Genomic DNA, 17,822 nt, shown 5'->3' with positions numbered 1-17,822 from the left:
AATAGAAAACAGGATTAGAAAAGCACATGTGATGAAAGGGACAGAAATACTTGGGTGGATTTGAAATAGCAGGTAGGAGGCAGTAAAATGCATGGATGACAGACAATTCCACTTGGGAGGATTTTTCGAAAACACCTTGTAATTAGTTGGAAAGCGCAGTTTCAAAGCACCTCGTCCTTTTCTCAGTCACCGGTGCCTTTAAATTGGTGGAGCAGCTGGCTCAAAGGTAATGATCTCAGAATATTTGTTGCGGAACAAGCTCTGCTCCGGGGACCTTCTGTTTGCCGTGTCTATGCTTTTACATTTCTCCATACACTTTCTGAGCAAATAACGAGAGAAGGTGACGGATGGAAAAGGAGAGTGGGAGGATAAGAGAGGAAAATTGGGCTGGAGACAATGGAAACAAGTGGGAGAGATTGCACGAAATGGCTGGACAAAAAGAAAACTGCTTGTGTTTTTCACAGAAATGTAAGAAGACAGTGTATGACGGAAGTTGGGAGAAAATGAAGAAGAGGATGAAATCACTGACAGAAAGGTTTCCACAGTGGTGGATAAACCCCAGAAATGGTCTCCTCTGGGATATTGTCTGGCTATTTTCTTTCTATTACACACAGTACCAGCAGAATGCCTGTCTGCGATCTCTAACTACATTCATCAGTCTTCTTTCTGTGCTATCTATGGTGCATAAGGCTGGTCAAGATAGTGTATATTCACATTATGTACTCAATGATTTTGCTAGCAATATATGAATATTCACATATCCGCTATATATATATATATATATATATATATATATATATATATATATATATATATATTATTTTTTTTTATTATTATTATTATTATTTTTTTGTGCCAATGAAGGGGGATAGTACACTCTAAATGAACGTAAATGAAAATTATTACTAAACCTGTATGCCTTTATTTTTATTTCAGTTTCTTTATTTTCTATAATTCAGCATGATATAAGATATTTTTAAAAAATGTCTCTCAAGGGGCTTCAACTTTTTCTGAATATCTCCTGTTGTGTGCAGTTACAAAAGTACATATATTATCTGAATTATCTATTAGATTATATTAGGTAAAAAATGTAAAAATATAAAAGCTTAAGCTACATATTCATAAATACAGATTTTCTTCTTTTTCAGAAATAGGCTATTATGTTGTGTATTTATATTTTTCTGGTAAATAAATTTTGATAAATGTATATATATTTTTTCTGGTAAATGTTCCTTTATAAAATAATGTTTTAATTTTATTATTAGTAGTAGTACTATCATTACATTAACTAATATATTTCTGTCACAATTTCTTCAAGTTAAATCAAACTTTTATTTTGAGGGGTTGCTGTGAAGACCATTGAGTATCTGTTTGTATATGATATGACAAAATATTTTTTTACAAAATAAATGGTAAAATGCTTATGAGAGGAGAAGTCCACTTCCAAAACAAAGATTCACATATACTGTACTTAACCCCTTGTCATCCAAGATGTTCATGTCTTTCTTTCTTCAGTCGTAAATTATGTTTTTTGTGGAAAACATTTCTGCATTTTTCTCCATATAATGGACTGGTATGGTGGTTTTGAACTTCCAAAATGCAGTTTAAATGCAGCTTCAAACGATCCCAAATGCGGTTTTAAACTATCCCAGCCCAGGAAGAAGGGTCTTATCTAGCAAAACGATCGGCTATTTTCAAAAAAATAATACAATTTAAATACTGAATTGTATTCATGAACATGAACATCTTGGATGATAAGGGGGTGAGTAAATTATTTGTAAATTGTTGTTCTGGAAGTGGAGTTCTCCTTGAAGTGACTCTTAGTGACTTCTAGTGATTATGCTTATGTGTCAATATACTCGTATATTGAGGTGGCAAAGGCTGAAAACACTGTGAGCATCACACACTTTAGTATGTGTGTAGTAAAAAACGAAAATGTGTGTTTGTGCCATTCATTCTAACAGAGACACGGAGAACATGCAGAATTTATATTTAAGTAGTATTTTTTGTGGCTTAATATTCACAGACATATAGTCCACACTGTTTTGATTTAAGTGTACTGACCTACTTTTGATTTAATTATCTGATTTAATTATAATATTCTGTGGCATTCTGTGTTATACAGTAATTTTGATTTATAAAATGGATAGTTACGGTCCTTGATTCTGATTGGTTGTGTTGCATTTAACGTTGTTGTTAATTACTCTACAAACATACACCTTTGTTTACGTCTGTGTGTTGCTTGGCAACCACTTTGTTGCAACCACAACTGTTTCTGAGGAACTACATTGTTTAGTGGAAGAATACTGTTTTTTTATTAATATCATTACACTTTATTTGCTCTGTTTTATTTAGTGAAACCTTGCAGTAAGCCCTGTGAAGCCGTAGTCTACAGTGAATTTATAACAGCTAAGAGGGTTTAAGGTTGTTTCTAACAAAGCCTCTTAACTGTTATAAATTCACTGTAAACCACAACTCTGTGTTTTCTGCATCGTAGAAATCATAGGGCCCTGCTTTTACTCTCTGTACAACTGTGTATACATGAATTATGCACCAAACACTGGGAATATATAAGTATCAGATCAGTACTCTGTGTTGGCAGATACTTAATATTCAGTGACTCAAATCGGGGACACAAAAAACCTGATATGGACATCTCTAAATAAATATACATATTTGATTATTAACCTCAGTTACAGAAAATACAAAACAGTTTTGTTCTCATCCGTAAGGGATAATTGTGAATTAATGTCTGCCGCCTTCCATTCAACTTAATAATCCTCAGTGTTTTTTTCTCTTGTGAGAAACCCATTTTAACATAGTTGAATCCTCTAACACTCATCCATGAATCTTCAATTTGTGTTGATTTATTGCTGCTGACCAGCTAAGCCTCATTATTGAATGGAAAGATTTTACATAGACAACACTTTCTTCACTAATTGACAGCAGACCACAGATGGCGTCGATAGAGCTTGACTTGTGTTAAACTCCACATCTTTCTTTAAGAAATTTTCAGCCTAAATTGGGATTCGTTTTCATTGTATTTATTTCAGTGTGAAATCTGAGAGAAGCCATTCTGTCACACCGTATGCTCATAATGATGTTCATTTTAAAAATCTGGACTTTTGAATAACCGTGCCCTGTCAACCACCCACAAACACATGCCTGCACAAACAGGCACATAAATATAAAGAAAAGTATTTATAATATATGTTTCTCAACATGTAATCTTAGTTGTGGATGAGGCGGCACTGGTCTTTTTGGAATGAGCTTATGACAGCAGTCATAATTCTTCCATTCAGCTTGGCAGCTTGCTTCCGTTTCAACTCGTAAAAGCTAACTAAAGCTTTGTCTTTTGAAATCAGCCTTCCTTTCAGCTGCATCCGCTGTACATTTACATGAAAATACAACTATAGAATCGAAGCAAGATATGGAGAAGGCAAAATCTTTAAATAGATTCTTTTTTTATGTCCAAAGTGCTCTATAGTTTTGTTTAGAAACACGCATATTTCCAAGTTACAGTTTTTTAGTTCAACTGATGACAAGGCTTTGTACAATACAATGAACTCAATGACTTAAGAACTATCATAATGATAACTCGATGATAAAAGCGATGTGTTTGTAATTTATTTATTTAATGTTTTTCAGGCAAGCATTTTTCAGAATGTTATGCGTGATTTTACACAATTATTTCAATGTTCATTTGACCTTTCATCTGCCTCAGCAAATATATATGCACAAATAGCTGCTAATGACAGCTGTAATATGCAGAGAAACTATGATTCAGAAATGCAATTAAATACAGCCCTAAAGGCATTACTTGCATGACTAGATGTCAGTAAACAAGTTGGTGTCATTTGGGGGCAGAGGCTACATCAGATTTGCATATACTGTAGCAGTTTTGCCTCTGGATGTTTAATCTTAGGATCAGAGAGTGATCTATAGATTGTGTGCAAAGCCATTCTTCTTAATGCCTGGTTTTCCAGCACTTCAGATTCTTGGCACTTTTCAGTGGGAGGCATATTCAAGTTTAAATATACAGTCTGTAACAATGCATACTAATTTCTTCATCATTAACCCATCAGAGACCAAGTTGTGTAGCGATTGAATATTTTTAAATGAATAGTTTAAAATAAATTAATAAAGGAATAAAAACAGCTTGCACATATTAAATGTTTCATATCAATAATTTTGGCGGGATCATATTTATAATTTCTATCGGCCACACAATGTGGTCACTGCCAAGTACTGCCAAATCTAAGTATATGAGTTTAATTTATTCAGTTTTATATCAAAATTAATTACAGTGTTTAATTCAGAGTTCAGTCACAGACATTTCATAGTCCAAAAGCTATAGAGAGAGGGTTGCTCTAAACGTTCAGCTTTCTAATTTACTGGGAAGACTCTTTATAAAGGTTAGAACAACTGCAACTCTAAATATGATTTATCAGGTTTTATATTATAGGTCAGTGAGGTGTGGAAGTGTCCAAAGATCAGGAAACCTTGAAAGTATCAGAGACCTGGTGTGAGTTGACAACTTCCAGGTCCTGCAGATTCTTTGGTTTTCCAGTATCTTTTGCATATTTGAACCCTTTCCAGCAATGACTGTATGATCTTGAGATCCATCTTTTTTTAAACTGAGGACAATTATGGGACTCAAACACAACTATTAAAAAGGTTCAAACATTCACTGATGCTCCAGAAGGAAACGCAATGCATTAAGTGCCGGGGGTGAAAACTTTTGAACAGGATGAAGATGTACAAATTTTTCTTATTTTGTAGAAATATCATTTTTTGCCATTTATTACTGCCCTTCATAAGCAACAGAAGACTTTCCCGGAATACAGGTCAAGTACAATTTGCTTGATCTTCTAATTTCAAAAGTTTTCACCCCCCTCTTAATGTATCATGTTTCCTTCTGGAGCATCAGTGAATGTTTGAACCTTTTTTAATAGTTGTGTTTGAGTTTCCTTAATTGTCCACAGTGTGAAAGGATGGATCTCAAAATCATACAGTCACTGCTGGAAGGGGTTCAAATATGCAAAACATGCTAGAAAACTGAAGAATCTACAGGACCTGGAGGATTTTTCTGAAGAACCATCCATCACAAAACTAAAAAGGTTTTATACTATAGGTCCGTGAGGTGTGGAAGTGTCCAAAGATCAGGAAGCCTTGAAAGTATCAGAGGCCTGGTGTGAGTTGAACTCACTGAACTTTCAGCCTTCTGGTTTACTAAGAGGACCAAAGCATCTGCTGTAGGCCTCTGTCTAAATGCGAAGTTTCAGTGTACTTTACTGTGGGATCAGAAATCTGGAGGAAAATTTTAGTATCATGAAAATATCGTTAATTAAGCCTCTTGGAAATATGTTTAAGAATAAGAAAGCAATTATACTTGTATACTTAGAAAATTGTTTATTTTTTAATCAGCATTTTTAATTTTTTTTTTTTTTAAATAATAATTTAATATGATTTTTAGATGATCTGCCTTCCTTGAAAACTTTCATGGAAGAATAAAGAAACTGTGAAATTTAAGAATGAAATTTATTTACTCATCAATATTCATATTTGGGTCTCTCAGGGTTGAAGATGTTTCATGGTGGATACCATTCGCTGTCAGTACCTCTCTTGGATATAACTATTGGGTGATTAGATGAAATTGAATTCATTCAGTCATTGTTTTGGTAAACTGTATTTCTGGATGGCTTTTCATGTCGGTGTTTGCTGTCTAAAATGACTGGACAAATGTCTTTAAGCTACATGGCTGATTCTGACCTGATTCATATTTGACTGCATTCAACAGAACATACTGTATTCATGCTTAAATAATTCATGCTATCAACTCAGTTGTGAATGCTGCTAGTTGAATGGGTTGAAAAGAAGCACATTTATAGTGTTTTCCTTTTTGTTATTCATTATGAATGTCATGCTTCACAGCTTTCAATTAATAGATACAATAACAAGTCAGAATTTCATAATTTAAAGCAAAAAATGAGTAAAGCAGAAGTACAAATATAGGAAACGGTAAAATTAAGTTTTGTACAAGCCAAATTTTTCTTTTTTATCTCAGTCACAGTCACAGAACCTCTATTAAATGGCTTTTTCTTATTATTTCTAAAGTAACTATGCCCATTTATAGTTTTTTATCATTCATTATTAGAATATAATGTGTTTCTTCCCTTTATCACAACTGTCTGTCTTTGTCTGCTTTTGCTTTTTGTAATTTTTGCTCGTGTTCAGATGAATTTATTGAAATAGTTTCATATCTGTTTGCTAAAGCTGTTCATTTTCATTTAGAATTTTATGATAAATAATCATTTAAACAATCACACTAATAATAGAAATGATGCTAATAATGCTTAGGATCAATATTTTTATGTCAAGACTCAGTTCTGTTGACCTTTTTATGCAGTGTTGTCAAATATTCAGTCATTTAACAGTATGTAATATGTAATTAGGTTAATTACCAGTCTTCACTCTATTATGAGCCAAAAACTGGAGGTTAGTATTTGGAGTAAAAAAAAAAAGAGGTGAGTAACTTTCTGGCCAACCAGTATATTCACTATAGTCAGCTGGGCATGAAGAAAAGGCACAGTAATTTAGAGAATTTGTGATAGAGTTGGAGGATTTAGTTAAAACAGTAAGTAACTATAATACACAAGTCACTGTACTGGTGTGACAGAAAGATTTTCCCCAAGCATCACTGTTTTCAGGTTCAAGCACTCTATCCGATCCCAAAAGCAAATAACAAGCTGTGCTAATGTACACTCACATATAATGCTACCAAAATATCATGATTCTAACCTTTATCTCCTTACAAGAATCTCCCCAGATCAGACAGTGATTCATCTTTTCTGAATCACTTTGAGGTCAGAGACTGCAGTGTACTCTATTTTTTTAAATGATTTTTAAAATGTGTGCAGTAAATACAGTAGTGCTCATAAACGGCTGATGAATTTTTGCTGAAGAATTTATGCAGTTGTGAATTTCGTGTGAGGATGGAAGATATTAGAATGCTTTCAGTTGGTCACATGGATTTGCTTTAACATATGCTCATTGGAAATACAGCACATGCCTCTATATACAATTGCGAAACTTAAAAATGTACAGTGGCATGTGAAAGTTTGGAAAACCCCTTGCAGAATTTGTGAAAGTGTGAATAATTTTAACAAAATAAGAGAGATCATGCAAATTGCATGTTAATTTTATTTAGTACTGTTTTGTGTAAGATATTTTACATAAAAGATGTTTCCGTATAGTCCACAAGACAAAAAAAATAGGTCCTGTAGATTCTTCAGTTTTCCAGTATCTTTTGCATATTTGAACCCTTTACAGCAGTGACTGTGTGATTCTGAGATCCATCTTTTCACACTGTGGACAATTGAGGAACTCAAACACAACTATTAAAAAAGGTTCAAACATTCACTATTGCTCCAGAAGGAAACACAATGCATTAAGTGCCGGGGGGGTGAAAACTTTTGAACAGGATGAAGATGTCCAAATTTTTCTTATTTTGTTGAAATATCATTTTTTGCCATTTATTACTGCCCTTCAGAAGCAACAAGATACTTTCCCGGAATACAGGTCAAGAACAATTTACTTGATCTTCAAATTTCAAAAGTTTTCACCCCCCGGCTCTTAATGTATCATGTTTCCTTCTGGAGCATCAGTGAATGTTTGAACCTTTTTTAACATTTGTGTTTGCGTTTCCTCAATTGTCCACAGTGTGAAAGGATGGATCTCAAAATCATACAGCCACTGCTGGAAAGGGTTAAAATATGCAAAAGATGCTGGAAAACTGAAGAATCTGCAGGACCTGGAGGATTTTTCTGAAGAACAGTGTTCAGTTTAACTATTCAGAACAAACAAGGTACTCGTGAACAACCATCGCAAAACTAAAAAGTCATAGATCATTAATACCACACACAGTATTAAGAACCAAGGGTTTCCAAACTTTTGAAGGGGATTATTTTAATAATTTCAGCTATTTTTTTTGTCTTGTGTTGCAGACCGTATTTTCATGAGCCTGGGTTGTAACTAATTCTTGGTGCTGGTTCCCCAGATAGCTGTCCAGAAATGCTGTACTCAGAACTCCAGTTTGGAGAAGCAGCAGAAGGGAAGAAGTGTTTGTATTCACCCATGTCCCATCTGAGAGCAGAATACCAGTGTGACTGGTATCTAGTGGCGAGAATATGCCACCTGGGAATCCATCACACGCAACACATTGGATTCAACAAACAGGAAATTTCCATGGTTCCTTCATATTCATTGATTCCCATGTTCTTCTGACGTCCAGGAACTTGTTTCTCCCCTATAGGGACAGCTTTAAAAGACACGGGTCTACCATCACCAGACCTGCTGGGTACAATAAGTCTCTCATTAACTTTTTAACAGATCAGATGATGACACTTTTAAAATTTGATAAGCTTTAGATACTGCTTTCACAAACGTATTTCCTCCTGAGTCCTGGAGCTCTTGTTTGTGTGTTTAACAAGCTCCTGTGCTGTTTCGTTGTTGTTGCTGGTGCTCTGTAATTGATGTCTGCGCCTCCTCCTGTGTTTAGGTATTGAGTTTGCAGACTGGTGAGTGACAAAAAAGTTCTGCTTTTCCAATCCCTGTCACTTATTTTTAAAAAAGTCTTTACTTTTCTAATGATACATTTTGCTCATACAACACTACAGCATCTGTTCCTTGCTGTTGCTTGTTTGTTCCTGTTCTTTGATTTGGCGTTGGCACACCGCTCACACTGTGTGATGTAAAAGCATTTGCCATGAGCATAATTTGCAGACTGGAGTTTCTGATGTTAGCCCTCCTTTGAGGGATGTTATCTGGGCTCGGTTAAATAAAACTGTGGTGCATGGCTGACCATCAAGCGCACTTTAAAAGCTAAGCAAACCACAAAGCAAAAAAGCACCTTTGACCGAAAGAGCCTTTCTAATCAGGGAAGTTAAGGGACTTCAGTTACCTGGATAAATTGCTTGGAGGAATGTAATGGGATTGTAAACAACTTGATAAAATAGTATGTTATTTTCACTTTCAGCAGATAATGTCAGGTTTGAGCTGTGTGAGCTGTGTTTTTTTCAAAGAAACATTCATTTTGCTGTCTTTAAGGAACTAGAAGTCAGCCATAAGTCCAAAAGAAGCACAGTACTGTAAGTTTTATGCTGGAAATAATGGCACAAATAATGTTGTTGTTTTTCTTTCTTACTACTTTTGGCTAAATCAAATTAATATTTGGTTCCCAGTGTTATTTCCTATTGTCAATCCTAGAAGCATTTCCACAGTTCATCTATGTATTTTGGCTGGCATTTTCCTCACTTGCTTTAGTCTCTTCATGTAATTCCAAGCTGACTCAATGAGGTTGAGATCAGGGCTCTGTGTGGGTCATACCATCTGTTGCAGGACTTACATACAAAAATCTCACCAGATTATAAGAATGTTTGGAAAAGGAGGGTTTGAAAATGTATTTTTTTCTACTGAAACTCTAACCCAAAAGAATGTTTTTTTTGTTTTTTTTTTTTGGTTAGCATCTAATATTCACAAGTTGTGGTTCATTGCCATTTACTGTATCTTCTTAGCACTGAAACAAACCTGTATGATGTCCAATGACCCTGTCAAAGTTTTCTGTGTGACTATTGTACCAGTTCAGATGAGCTTTGCAAACTGTAAATAGAGGAACATTATGGCTTGTGGGGAAAAGATGTCCTTTCACCACCTGTTTGCTTATATCTGGAGGTATTTACCACCTGTCCTGGTAATAATTGAGTGATTCCAATAAACCAGTGTTGCTGTGTCCACTTTTTGTAAGCAACTTTGGGCTTATTTTCCACAAAATGTCACTTTTAATATTGGATGTAATGGCTGTCTCTTTATGCATCTCTGCTTTCCTGCGACTTATTTTTGGTGCTTTTATGCCTTTATTTAGATAGGACAGTGCAGTTGGACAGGAAGCAAAGTGGGAGAGAGAGAAGGGGGTGGGATTGGGAAAGGTCCACAAGCCGGGATTCGAACTCGGGACGCCCGCAGCGTCATTGCTGTATTGCTATTGGCGCCGACCCCTCTTAGTTTCAAAGGGGTCCTATTATGCTCTTTTACAAAGTCTTGATTTTGTTTTGGCGGTGTACTAGAACAGGCTCTCATGATTGGTGGTTCGAAAAATGCATTATTTTTCACATAATTTACATTATTACAGTACCTTTCTCCTCAGCCTAGCACAAATGGCTCAATTAGTTCCAGGTTTGATGAGGGCCCGCTTTCTGAAAAATGAAATGTGTTGGGATTGGTTAGCTGTCTCAGTGCGTTCTGATTGGCTAACAGCATAGACAGTGTTTCAGTACTACTGCCAAAGCAGCAAGTTCCATCTGCTACATCATAGTTAAGGATATATAAAGGTATAGTTGATGCTACAGTAGTGTTGGGTCCTATTGTAATCCTGCCAGATCGCCGATACATGAAATTATCGTGCTGATTAATTTAATTATTTACATACATAGTTTCATTGCCTGAAACCAGCTCCAGCATAAGGCTAAAAGCAGCCAAATGTTTTTACTATGACTTAATTTGTATTTAACATGACAACAATTGAATAAAAACATTGTAAGTTATTAATTATAATGCTTACATTTCCTTAGTTATTCAAAAAGCAGCTACAGAAAACAAGCAAAGAACATTAACCTTATCAAAGAACATAATCACTGATTAGCCTAGTTTAGTGCAAGTTTATGCATTTTAAAAAGCACTTGCGTTATAAGTAAAGCTATCTACACTGTATGATAATAAATCTCTTACCACACACTGCACATGTCCGTGGCACGTTACAGCTCTGACACAGCCACCGGAGCAGATCACGGCCACTCTAGTCAATGCTTATGTTTACACCAGCCGCGCCACGGCTAGTTGAAGCGTCCCAGAAGTGGCTGTTCACGCTGCATCGCTAAAGTTAGGCTAATCCCTCACCTCGTCCCTACCCATTTATTTTAATGATATTCTAATAGGCTGTGTTGTGACATCATAACACCCAGAAAACAACGCTGTAGTCCAAACAAGCCATTTGTTGTAGTTCTTGAAAAGGGATTTTTCAAAAACAAAATATCTCCCTTTGGAATGGACTTGTAACTTTGTAGATCATTTTTAACATCCAAACACACACAACGCGCTGACTAAAATTCAAAAAGTGAAAAAGCATAATAGGACCCCTTTAATGCTCAATAGAAAATGCTGGTATTCCCTGATACATGTAAGCCATTTCCCCTCTTACACTCTGGATTATTGCTATACTGGAGAATGAGTGAAGAAATCCCCAGCTACAGACACAGGTTATTAGGGAAACCTAAATTGCCTCACTGGAGGGGAGAGCAGCCTAGTGACTATGAAGTCATTTTCATTGAGTCTTGATCATTAGGACAGATTAGACACTAAAGACCCATTATCCAGCCGTAATCATTATCTGTTTGGTTTGAAGTCCATATGGGTGTGCGTGACTCTCACCAAGCATTCCCATGGGAATGTTCCCTATACTAAAAAATACACAAAGGAAGTATAGCATAGCAACATATTTCTATGAGGATCTCTGCTCCAGTAGTTTTTCACTATTTGTCAAAAGCTGTTGTGGTATATCATCAGTTTCCTTTACTCAAGTCCAAACGTTTTAACCTTTATCTGGTCTGGAAGCATATTTAGGTTTCCTCACTGAACTTTCACGCAATGTTTGGCCAACTGTTGGTGACTTACAACACTGCAGTTTAGAAACAGTAGCATATATAATATCCCGAAGCAGATCTAAATAGGTGGAGCTGGGGAGGTAGAGGGTTTCAGAGTAACTCTAAAAACACACTGCAAAATGTATTAAATGTAAAGTAGCAAGCTCATTGGTTGCGTATGCAGCATGAACCACTCAGCTTGTGCAATGTAGTAAATCATTAGTTTGTGTACTTATCAGTCTGCGCCATTTAGAGTTTCATGACAGAACTTGGCATATATGTTTTTAACAAATCAGATATATAATGGTAAAAAATCAATACTTTGTCTCATAGAAACATTTTTTTTCCAGTGTTTTTACCAGTTTTGCTTTATTCAAACAGACTGTAACTAATTGTTTAACCACTGAAACAGTCTGTACATTTGCTTGAAGGGGCATCATACATGCTGCCTGTCGTATGTCAAAACATCTGGCAAACGAAGAGCTTTAGTCACAGTAATTATTTTCAGGGTGTCAGAGCTTTTCACAGAAGAACAACTAAACGACAGCAGTGGGACCTGATTGTGCTGTTGCTCAGAGGACGCCTCAAATATTATAACCCTTTCATGTGATTGTCTAATAAGAATAGACTCGTCAGTGCATGTAAGGCTGTTTTAAAGCTCAATATTGTTGTTGGAAAGTGAGCAAAACAAGCGAAGAGCAAAACAACAAACTTGACCTTTATGTTGAAGAAAAACCAAATCTTATTTAGAATTCCATTCAGTTTTTTTTTTAAGTGCTTCTTGCAATACTTGTTATTCTAAAGCAGCTTTACAAAAACAGTGGCAAAAGTAAAACTCCTTCAGATGTATAATAAGATGAAGAAATGCATATAGCCACATAATATTATGGATGATATTAACTAGTTTGTTGCTTAATTGAATATGAATACAATGACTAAAACAATACAATACAAATCCATGCAAAATGCAAACAAGTGTGAAATTGAACTTAAGATCTATGTGAGAACATAAAATGTTAAGAAAACAGGATTTGAGATCCACAGATGCTGACATATTTGTTCTGCATCTGTACAAGACTTTGTAATTAGCAGGGGGCGTATATTGATTTAATGGGGATGGTAATTTAGCTGGCAGTGACTCACCTCCATTTCTTTTGTAGGCTGGTGATTGTGCAGATTGCAGGAGCTACAGTATTATATTAGAACACTTTTATCATTTATTTACTTTTGAATGTGGAGAGGTGAATAGGTAAATAGGTAATTGGGCCCTCAGACAGTGAAGCTGATGTTTTTCCTGATGCTGCAGTGCATGTGTGCATCCATTCTTTAAATGGATATGAGAGGTTTGTCAGACTCCTCGTCCTTTTATTTCAAGAGTTTCTAATAACAGTCTAATTGAAATGTAGACTGCAGACTACTTTGAACCTCTCAGCTCAAAGGATGATTTTTTTTTAACAGCTTTAACTTTAAGCTTTAACTTCTTGGCTCTCATTCAGCCAGGCAAATCTGAGCAACTAATAATATACTATAGACAACATTTTATGATGCAACATGTTTCAATGTAATTTTACAATATTTCCCTTAAAGGGATAGTTCACCCAAAAAATGAAAATTCTGTCATTCATTACTCACCCTCATGTCGTTCCAAACCCGTTAGACCTTTGTTCATCTTCTCAACACAAATGAAGATATTTTTGATGAAATCCAAGAGCTTTCTGAAGCTGCATAGACAGCAACACAACTGACATGTTCAAGACCCAGAAAGGTAGTATGGACATCGTTAAAATAGTCTGTGTGACATCAGTGGTTCAACTGTAATTTATTAAGCTATGAGAAGACTTTTTGTGCACAAAGAAAACAAAAATAACAACTTCATTCAACAATTTCTACACGTATGCATCGTGGTACTCTCATGAACACTCGTCCAAGACTGACACGGAAATTGAAAATGTAATTGTTAATATTTATATATCAATTATATGAATATAAATATATACATGTAAATATTTTCAAAATGTTAATAATTTTACCAAAATATGAGGGATCATACAAAATGCATGTTATCTTATATTATTTAGTACTAACCTGAATAAGATATTTCACATAAAAGACGTTTACATATAATCCACAAGAGAAAATAATAGTTGAATTTATAAAAATGACCCCATTCAAAAGTTTACATATGCTTAATTCTTAATACTGTGTTGTTGCCTGAATGATCCACAGCTGTTTTTTTTGTTTGTTTTGTTTAGTGATAGTTGTTCATGAGTCCCTTGTTTGTCCTGAATAGTTAAACTCCCCGCTGTTCTTCAGAAGAATCCTTCAGGTCCCACAAATTCTTTGGTTTTTCAGCATTTTTGTGTATTTGAACCCTTTCCAACAATGACTGTATGATTTTGAGATTCATCTTTTTACACTGAGGACAACTGAGGGACTCGTATGCAACTATTACAGAAGGTCCAAACAGTCACAGATGCTTCAGAAGGAAACACGATGCATTAAGAGGTGGGGGGGTGAAAACTTTTGAACAGAATGAAGATGTGTACAGTTTTCTTATTTTGGCTAAATATCATATTACTTTCATTTAGTACAGCCATCAGAAGCTACTTGCATGTTTTCCAGAAGACAAAATGAGTTAAATTTACCCTGATCTTCAAAAGTTTTCACCCCCTGCCCCCTTTTTTTTGTTTTGGAGCAAATCATAAGTTGCAAGACATTCACAGATTTCAGAAACATAGTGAAATGTTAATTAATGTCAAGTGATTGTCATGTTGTTAAAAATGAACATTTCTACCTTGAAAATGTTCTCAAAAATCCTTTTTTTTTTTGGGGTTCGTTGAACAAAAAAAATGGAATTCCCCCTTTGTAAGTGTCTAAGCATGAGTGACTGTCATATAAAAGATACACATGCTGGCAGAGTCCTCTTTACACGCTGCATAAATTCAGTGACAGTGGCAATATTTAAAGCAAGCTCCTACTTAACATTAGACTCGACAGGCCATCTAACTTCTTCTCTGGTTAATGTCAGTATGGCTAGGCTGCAGAGAGCACACTGAACAGACAGGCTAAGAAAGCAGAGGTCAAATCAATAGAAAGTGGTTACAGAGTCACGCTTTTCAGGCTTTCAGCTGTTGAGAGACAGCTGCCAAATTCCCAATTCCCCGCGGCCTGGACTGTCCGTCGTATTCAGTGGCTGTAGATTGAGCTAGGCACAGAAATGGCTGTCGGATTGACGAGAACACAACCTTAAAGAGATACTGAAGAGAAAACCTTGGCAGTGGCAGCAGAAAAAAAATATAAAAAACAAGATGTTCAGCCAAGTTCATTAATGATTTCCACCCTTAGGGGTGGAAAAAACATTTCTTATGCCACTGCTTTTGAATTATTATTACTATTGTTTTTTTATTTTATTTTTTTTATTTTGCCAATTGAATAAAAAAGATGCAAGAAGGGAACATTACTGGCACATGATGACAGGTCAGAGTTGAGCTGACTGTAAACTACAGTAGAGATTATGCAGAACAAACATGTATTTCTTTTATAAATCTGATGCATTCTGACCTGTAGATGTGCTTTCACTCAGACAGTGTTCTTGCTTTTTTTTTCTTGCTTTTTCTTTCAAAATGTTTCTTAAATTGAATTTTCAAAAGCACTTCGTATCTGTACAGTCGAGCAGCTCCAATTTACAGCAACAGCACACTGTCAATGTATTATTTTCCTGCTGGTTAATGTTGCTTTTTGGAAATCACTTTCAAACAAGTTTGCAATATTTCATTCATTCAGAGTCACATATTTGCTCAGCTATAAAAGTCAGCCCATTTGTATGATAATTCTCATTCAGTACACGACCATAGACCATAGCAGGATCCTCTAAATGACCCTTCGCTTGTACTGTTTACAGAATGTTCCTTCCCAGAACATCTCAAATGATTCAGTAAAATGTGCTTAAAATCAGTTAAAATGGATTAATATGTGGGGTGGAATGAATTGTGATATTGCAAAGCATTTCACTCTGTTTCTTTTGCATGAAAGATACACAAAATAACATGAATCTAGCTTAATAAGGGCAACATTTTCACTATCAAGGTAAGATAAAAAAATCCTCATTTAAATGTAATTACAAGTAATAACAGTGTATATATTCTACAACACACTTTAAAATGTTTCTCATATTTCATTTTAGCAATAGTAATTGATCCAGCAGCAATGCTGTACCATACAAGAACAAAAGCTCAGAAAATGATGCATGACAGCTTTTGCTAAAGTAGGATTGGCCACTAACAGTTTTAAGGTATGGCTTAGCAAAAGGTATTCAGTTTTGTTTGGTACCATTAGTGGCACCAAATGACTGTTTGGTACCAAATGACACACTTCATCCTTGTGTACTGCTCTTTACATAATATTGACTGTGGTTTTGGGGTGTAAATCCCTGCTGTTTGAACTGATATTTGACAGAAGTGAATCATACACAAGGTATGTAAAACTGCTTCCATGAGCGCAAAAGCTGATAGGTGACTGTGAGGGTTTAAGAGATGCTTGTCACTGTCAGACTGCAGATAAACTGTGCCGTTCTCTTTATCATTCTCACTGAAGAATAGCGAAAGACTCTCTATCTTAACATTACCCTGAGGCATCTCTCTCACGAGCAAGCAAGGTCAGATGTCTTTTCTTTCTTCTGTTCTTTCTGTCTTTGCCATGAGATTTGATTGTGTGGGTTTGTGTTGATGTTTTGTGCAGGAGTGTGAGCGGAGCAGGCCTGTGCAAGACAGGGAGAGGAAAACTTCACAGAAGATGAGGAAAAGCCGGAGCGTTCTGACTGTGTCACCTAATGAGGTGAGTACTCGTGGTACGGAATTATATATTTCCAAAAACGACTAGATGATTGACTTATTTGTATCAGTATTTGATTCTGATTGGTCGAGCATGACACGGCATCCAGGCATTTTGTAAATATTTAATTGGTTTTGTATAATGAATAATTTTGATAATCTTTTTAATTATTGTTTATACAAAGACTCCATTGGTTTCAGAGTAGTTATACTAGCTTGTGACCAAGTTGTTAAACAATAAGGGCCCTATTTTAATGATCTAAGCGCATGGTCTAAAGCGCATGGCGCAGGTGCACTCCAAATCCACTTTTGCTATTTTAAAGGAGAACTCCACTTCCAGAACAACAATTTACAAATAATTTACTCACCCCCTTGTCATCCAAGATGTTCATGTCTTTCTGTCTTCAGTCATGAAGAAATTATGGTTTTTGAGGATAGCGTGTGATGCCATTAACAACAGCCCAAATTTGCTGAACTAATGTGGTTCAAACGACAGAGATGTGACCATGTTTGGGAAACATGTTCGTTTCCACAGCAATGCATCGTACTATGGAGGTTAATCAGCGAGTTACGTAATTGTACGGGAAACGTACCCTGATCTTATGGCAATTCGTACATATTTTATGAGGTGGCTAATTTGTACAAATTCTTAAGACTTCACTCGTATGAATTAGTATGATTAGTGCTAAATCGTACGTATTTTATGAGTTCCCCAAACTGTATGAATTCGTACAAATGACCTACCCTTAACCCCGCCCCTAAAACTAACCGCCATTAGCTACCTCCATAAATATGCACAAATTAATCGTGAGAAAGCGTTGTTCAAAACACTAGAATATTCATTCACAAGCAAAGCATTTGACTGTCCTTATGAGTGAACTGTGGAATCATTCAGTCAACTAATTGTTTTCAAAAATGCTGATTTATTCAGAAACTCCGTTTGTTAAAATATGATGTTTTTTGCCTAAAATGGCTTTATAATGGTTGTTTTAAGGGTATGTAAAGACAAAGATGTCAAGAAGTGGATCTATATCCCTGCGGTATGGAAGAAAATGACTTGAGAATGAATGGGGAGCGAAGTTTAAAGGAACGTAGAGGAGATGGAGAGGTGCAGGGAAATTGTCCCTAGATAAGAGCTGAGCCAGTGATCAAACCATACAAAGTGTTCCTTGACAATCAGACTGTAGGAAGATGTATGTCTGTGAAGATAAACAGTGAAGATATACTGCATTTTCTTCATCTCTCTTACTCATCCCCTCACTTCAGGACTCTTTTTTGACTCTACAAATCTCTTTAT

At 35.7% G+C, this 17,822-nt stretch overlaps 1 protein-coding gene across 2 annotated transcripts in view; it reads left to right on the top strand.

Annotated features, from left to right (window-relative positions):
- The window catches only part of pde4ba (phosphodiesterase 4B, cAMP-specific a), a 188,569-nt gene that overhangs the window by 28,025 nt on the left and 142,722 nt on the right, over positions 1-17,822 (top strand). For both annotated transcript variants that reach the window (XM_051111564.1, XM_051111563.1), the window contains exon 2: positions 16,434-16,529. In XM_051111564.1, the coding sequence (XP_050967521.1) occupies positions 16,488-16,529 (42 nt within the window). In that variant the 5' untranslated portion in view covers positions 16,434-16,487. The remainder of the gene's footprint in view (positions 1-16,433; positions 16,530-17,822) is intronic.

The sequence above is a fragment of the Labeo rohita genome, chromosome 6, assembly GCF_022985175.1.
Source record: "Labeo rohita strain BAU-BD-2019 chromosome 6, IGBB_LRoh.1.0, whole genome shotgun sequence".
Classification (NCBI taxonomy): Eukaryota; Metazoa; Chordata; class Actinopteri; order Cypriniformes; family Cyprinidae; genus Labeo; species Labeo rohita.
Note: the sequence above shows the minus strand (reverse complement) of the source record. Positions and strands in the feature narration are given on the sequence as shown.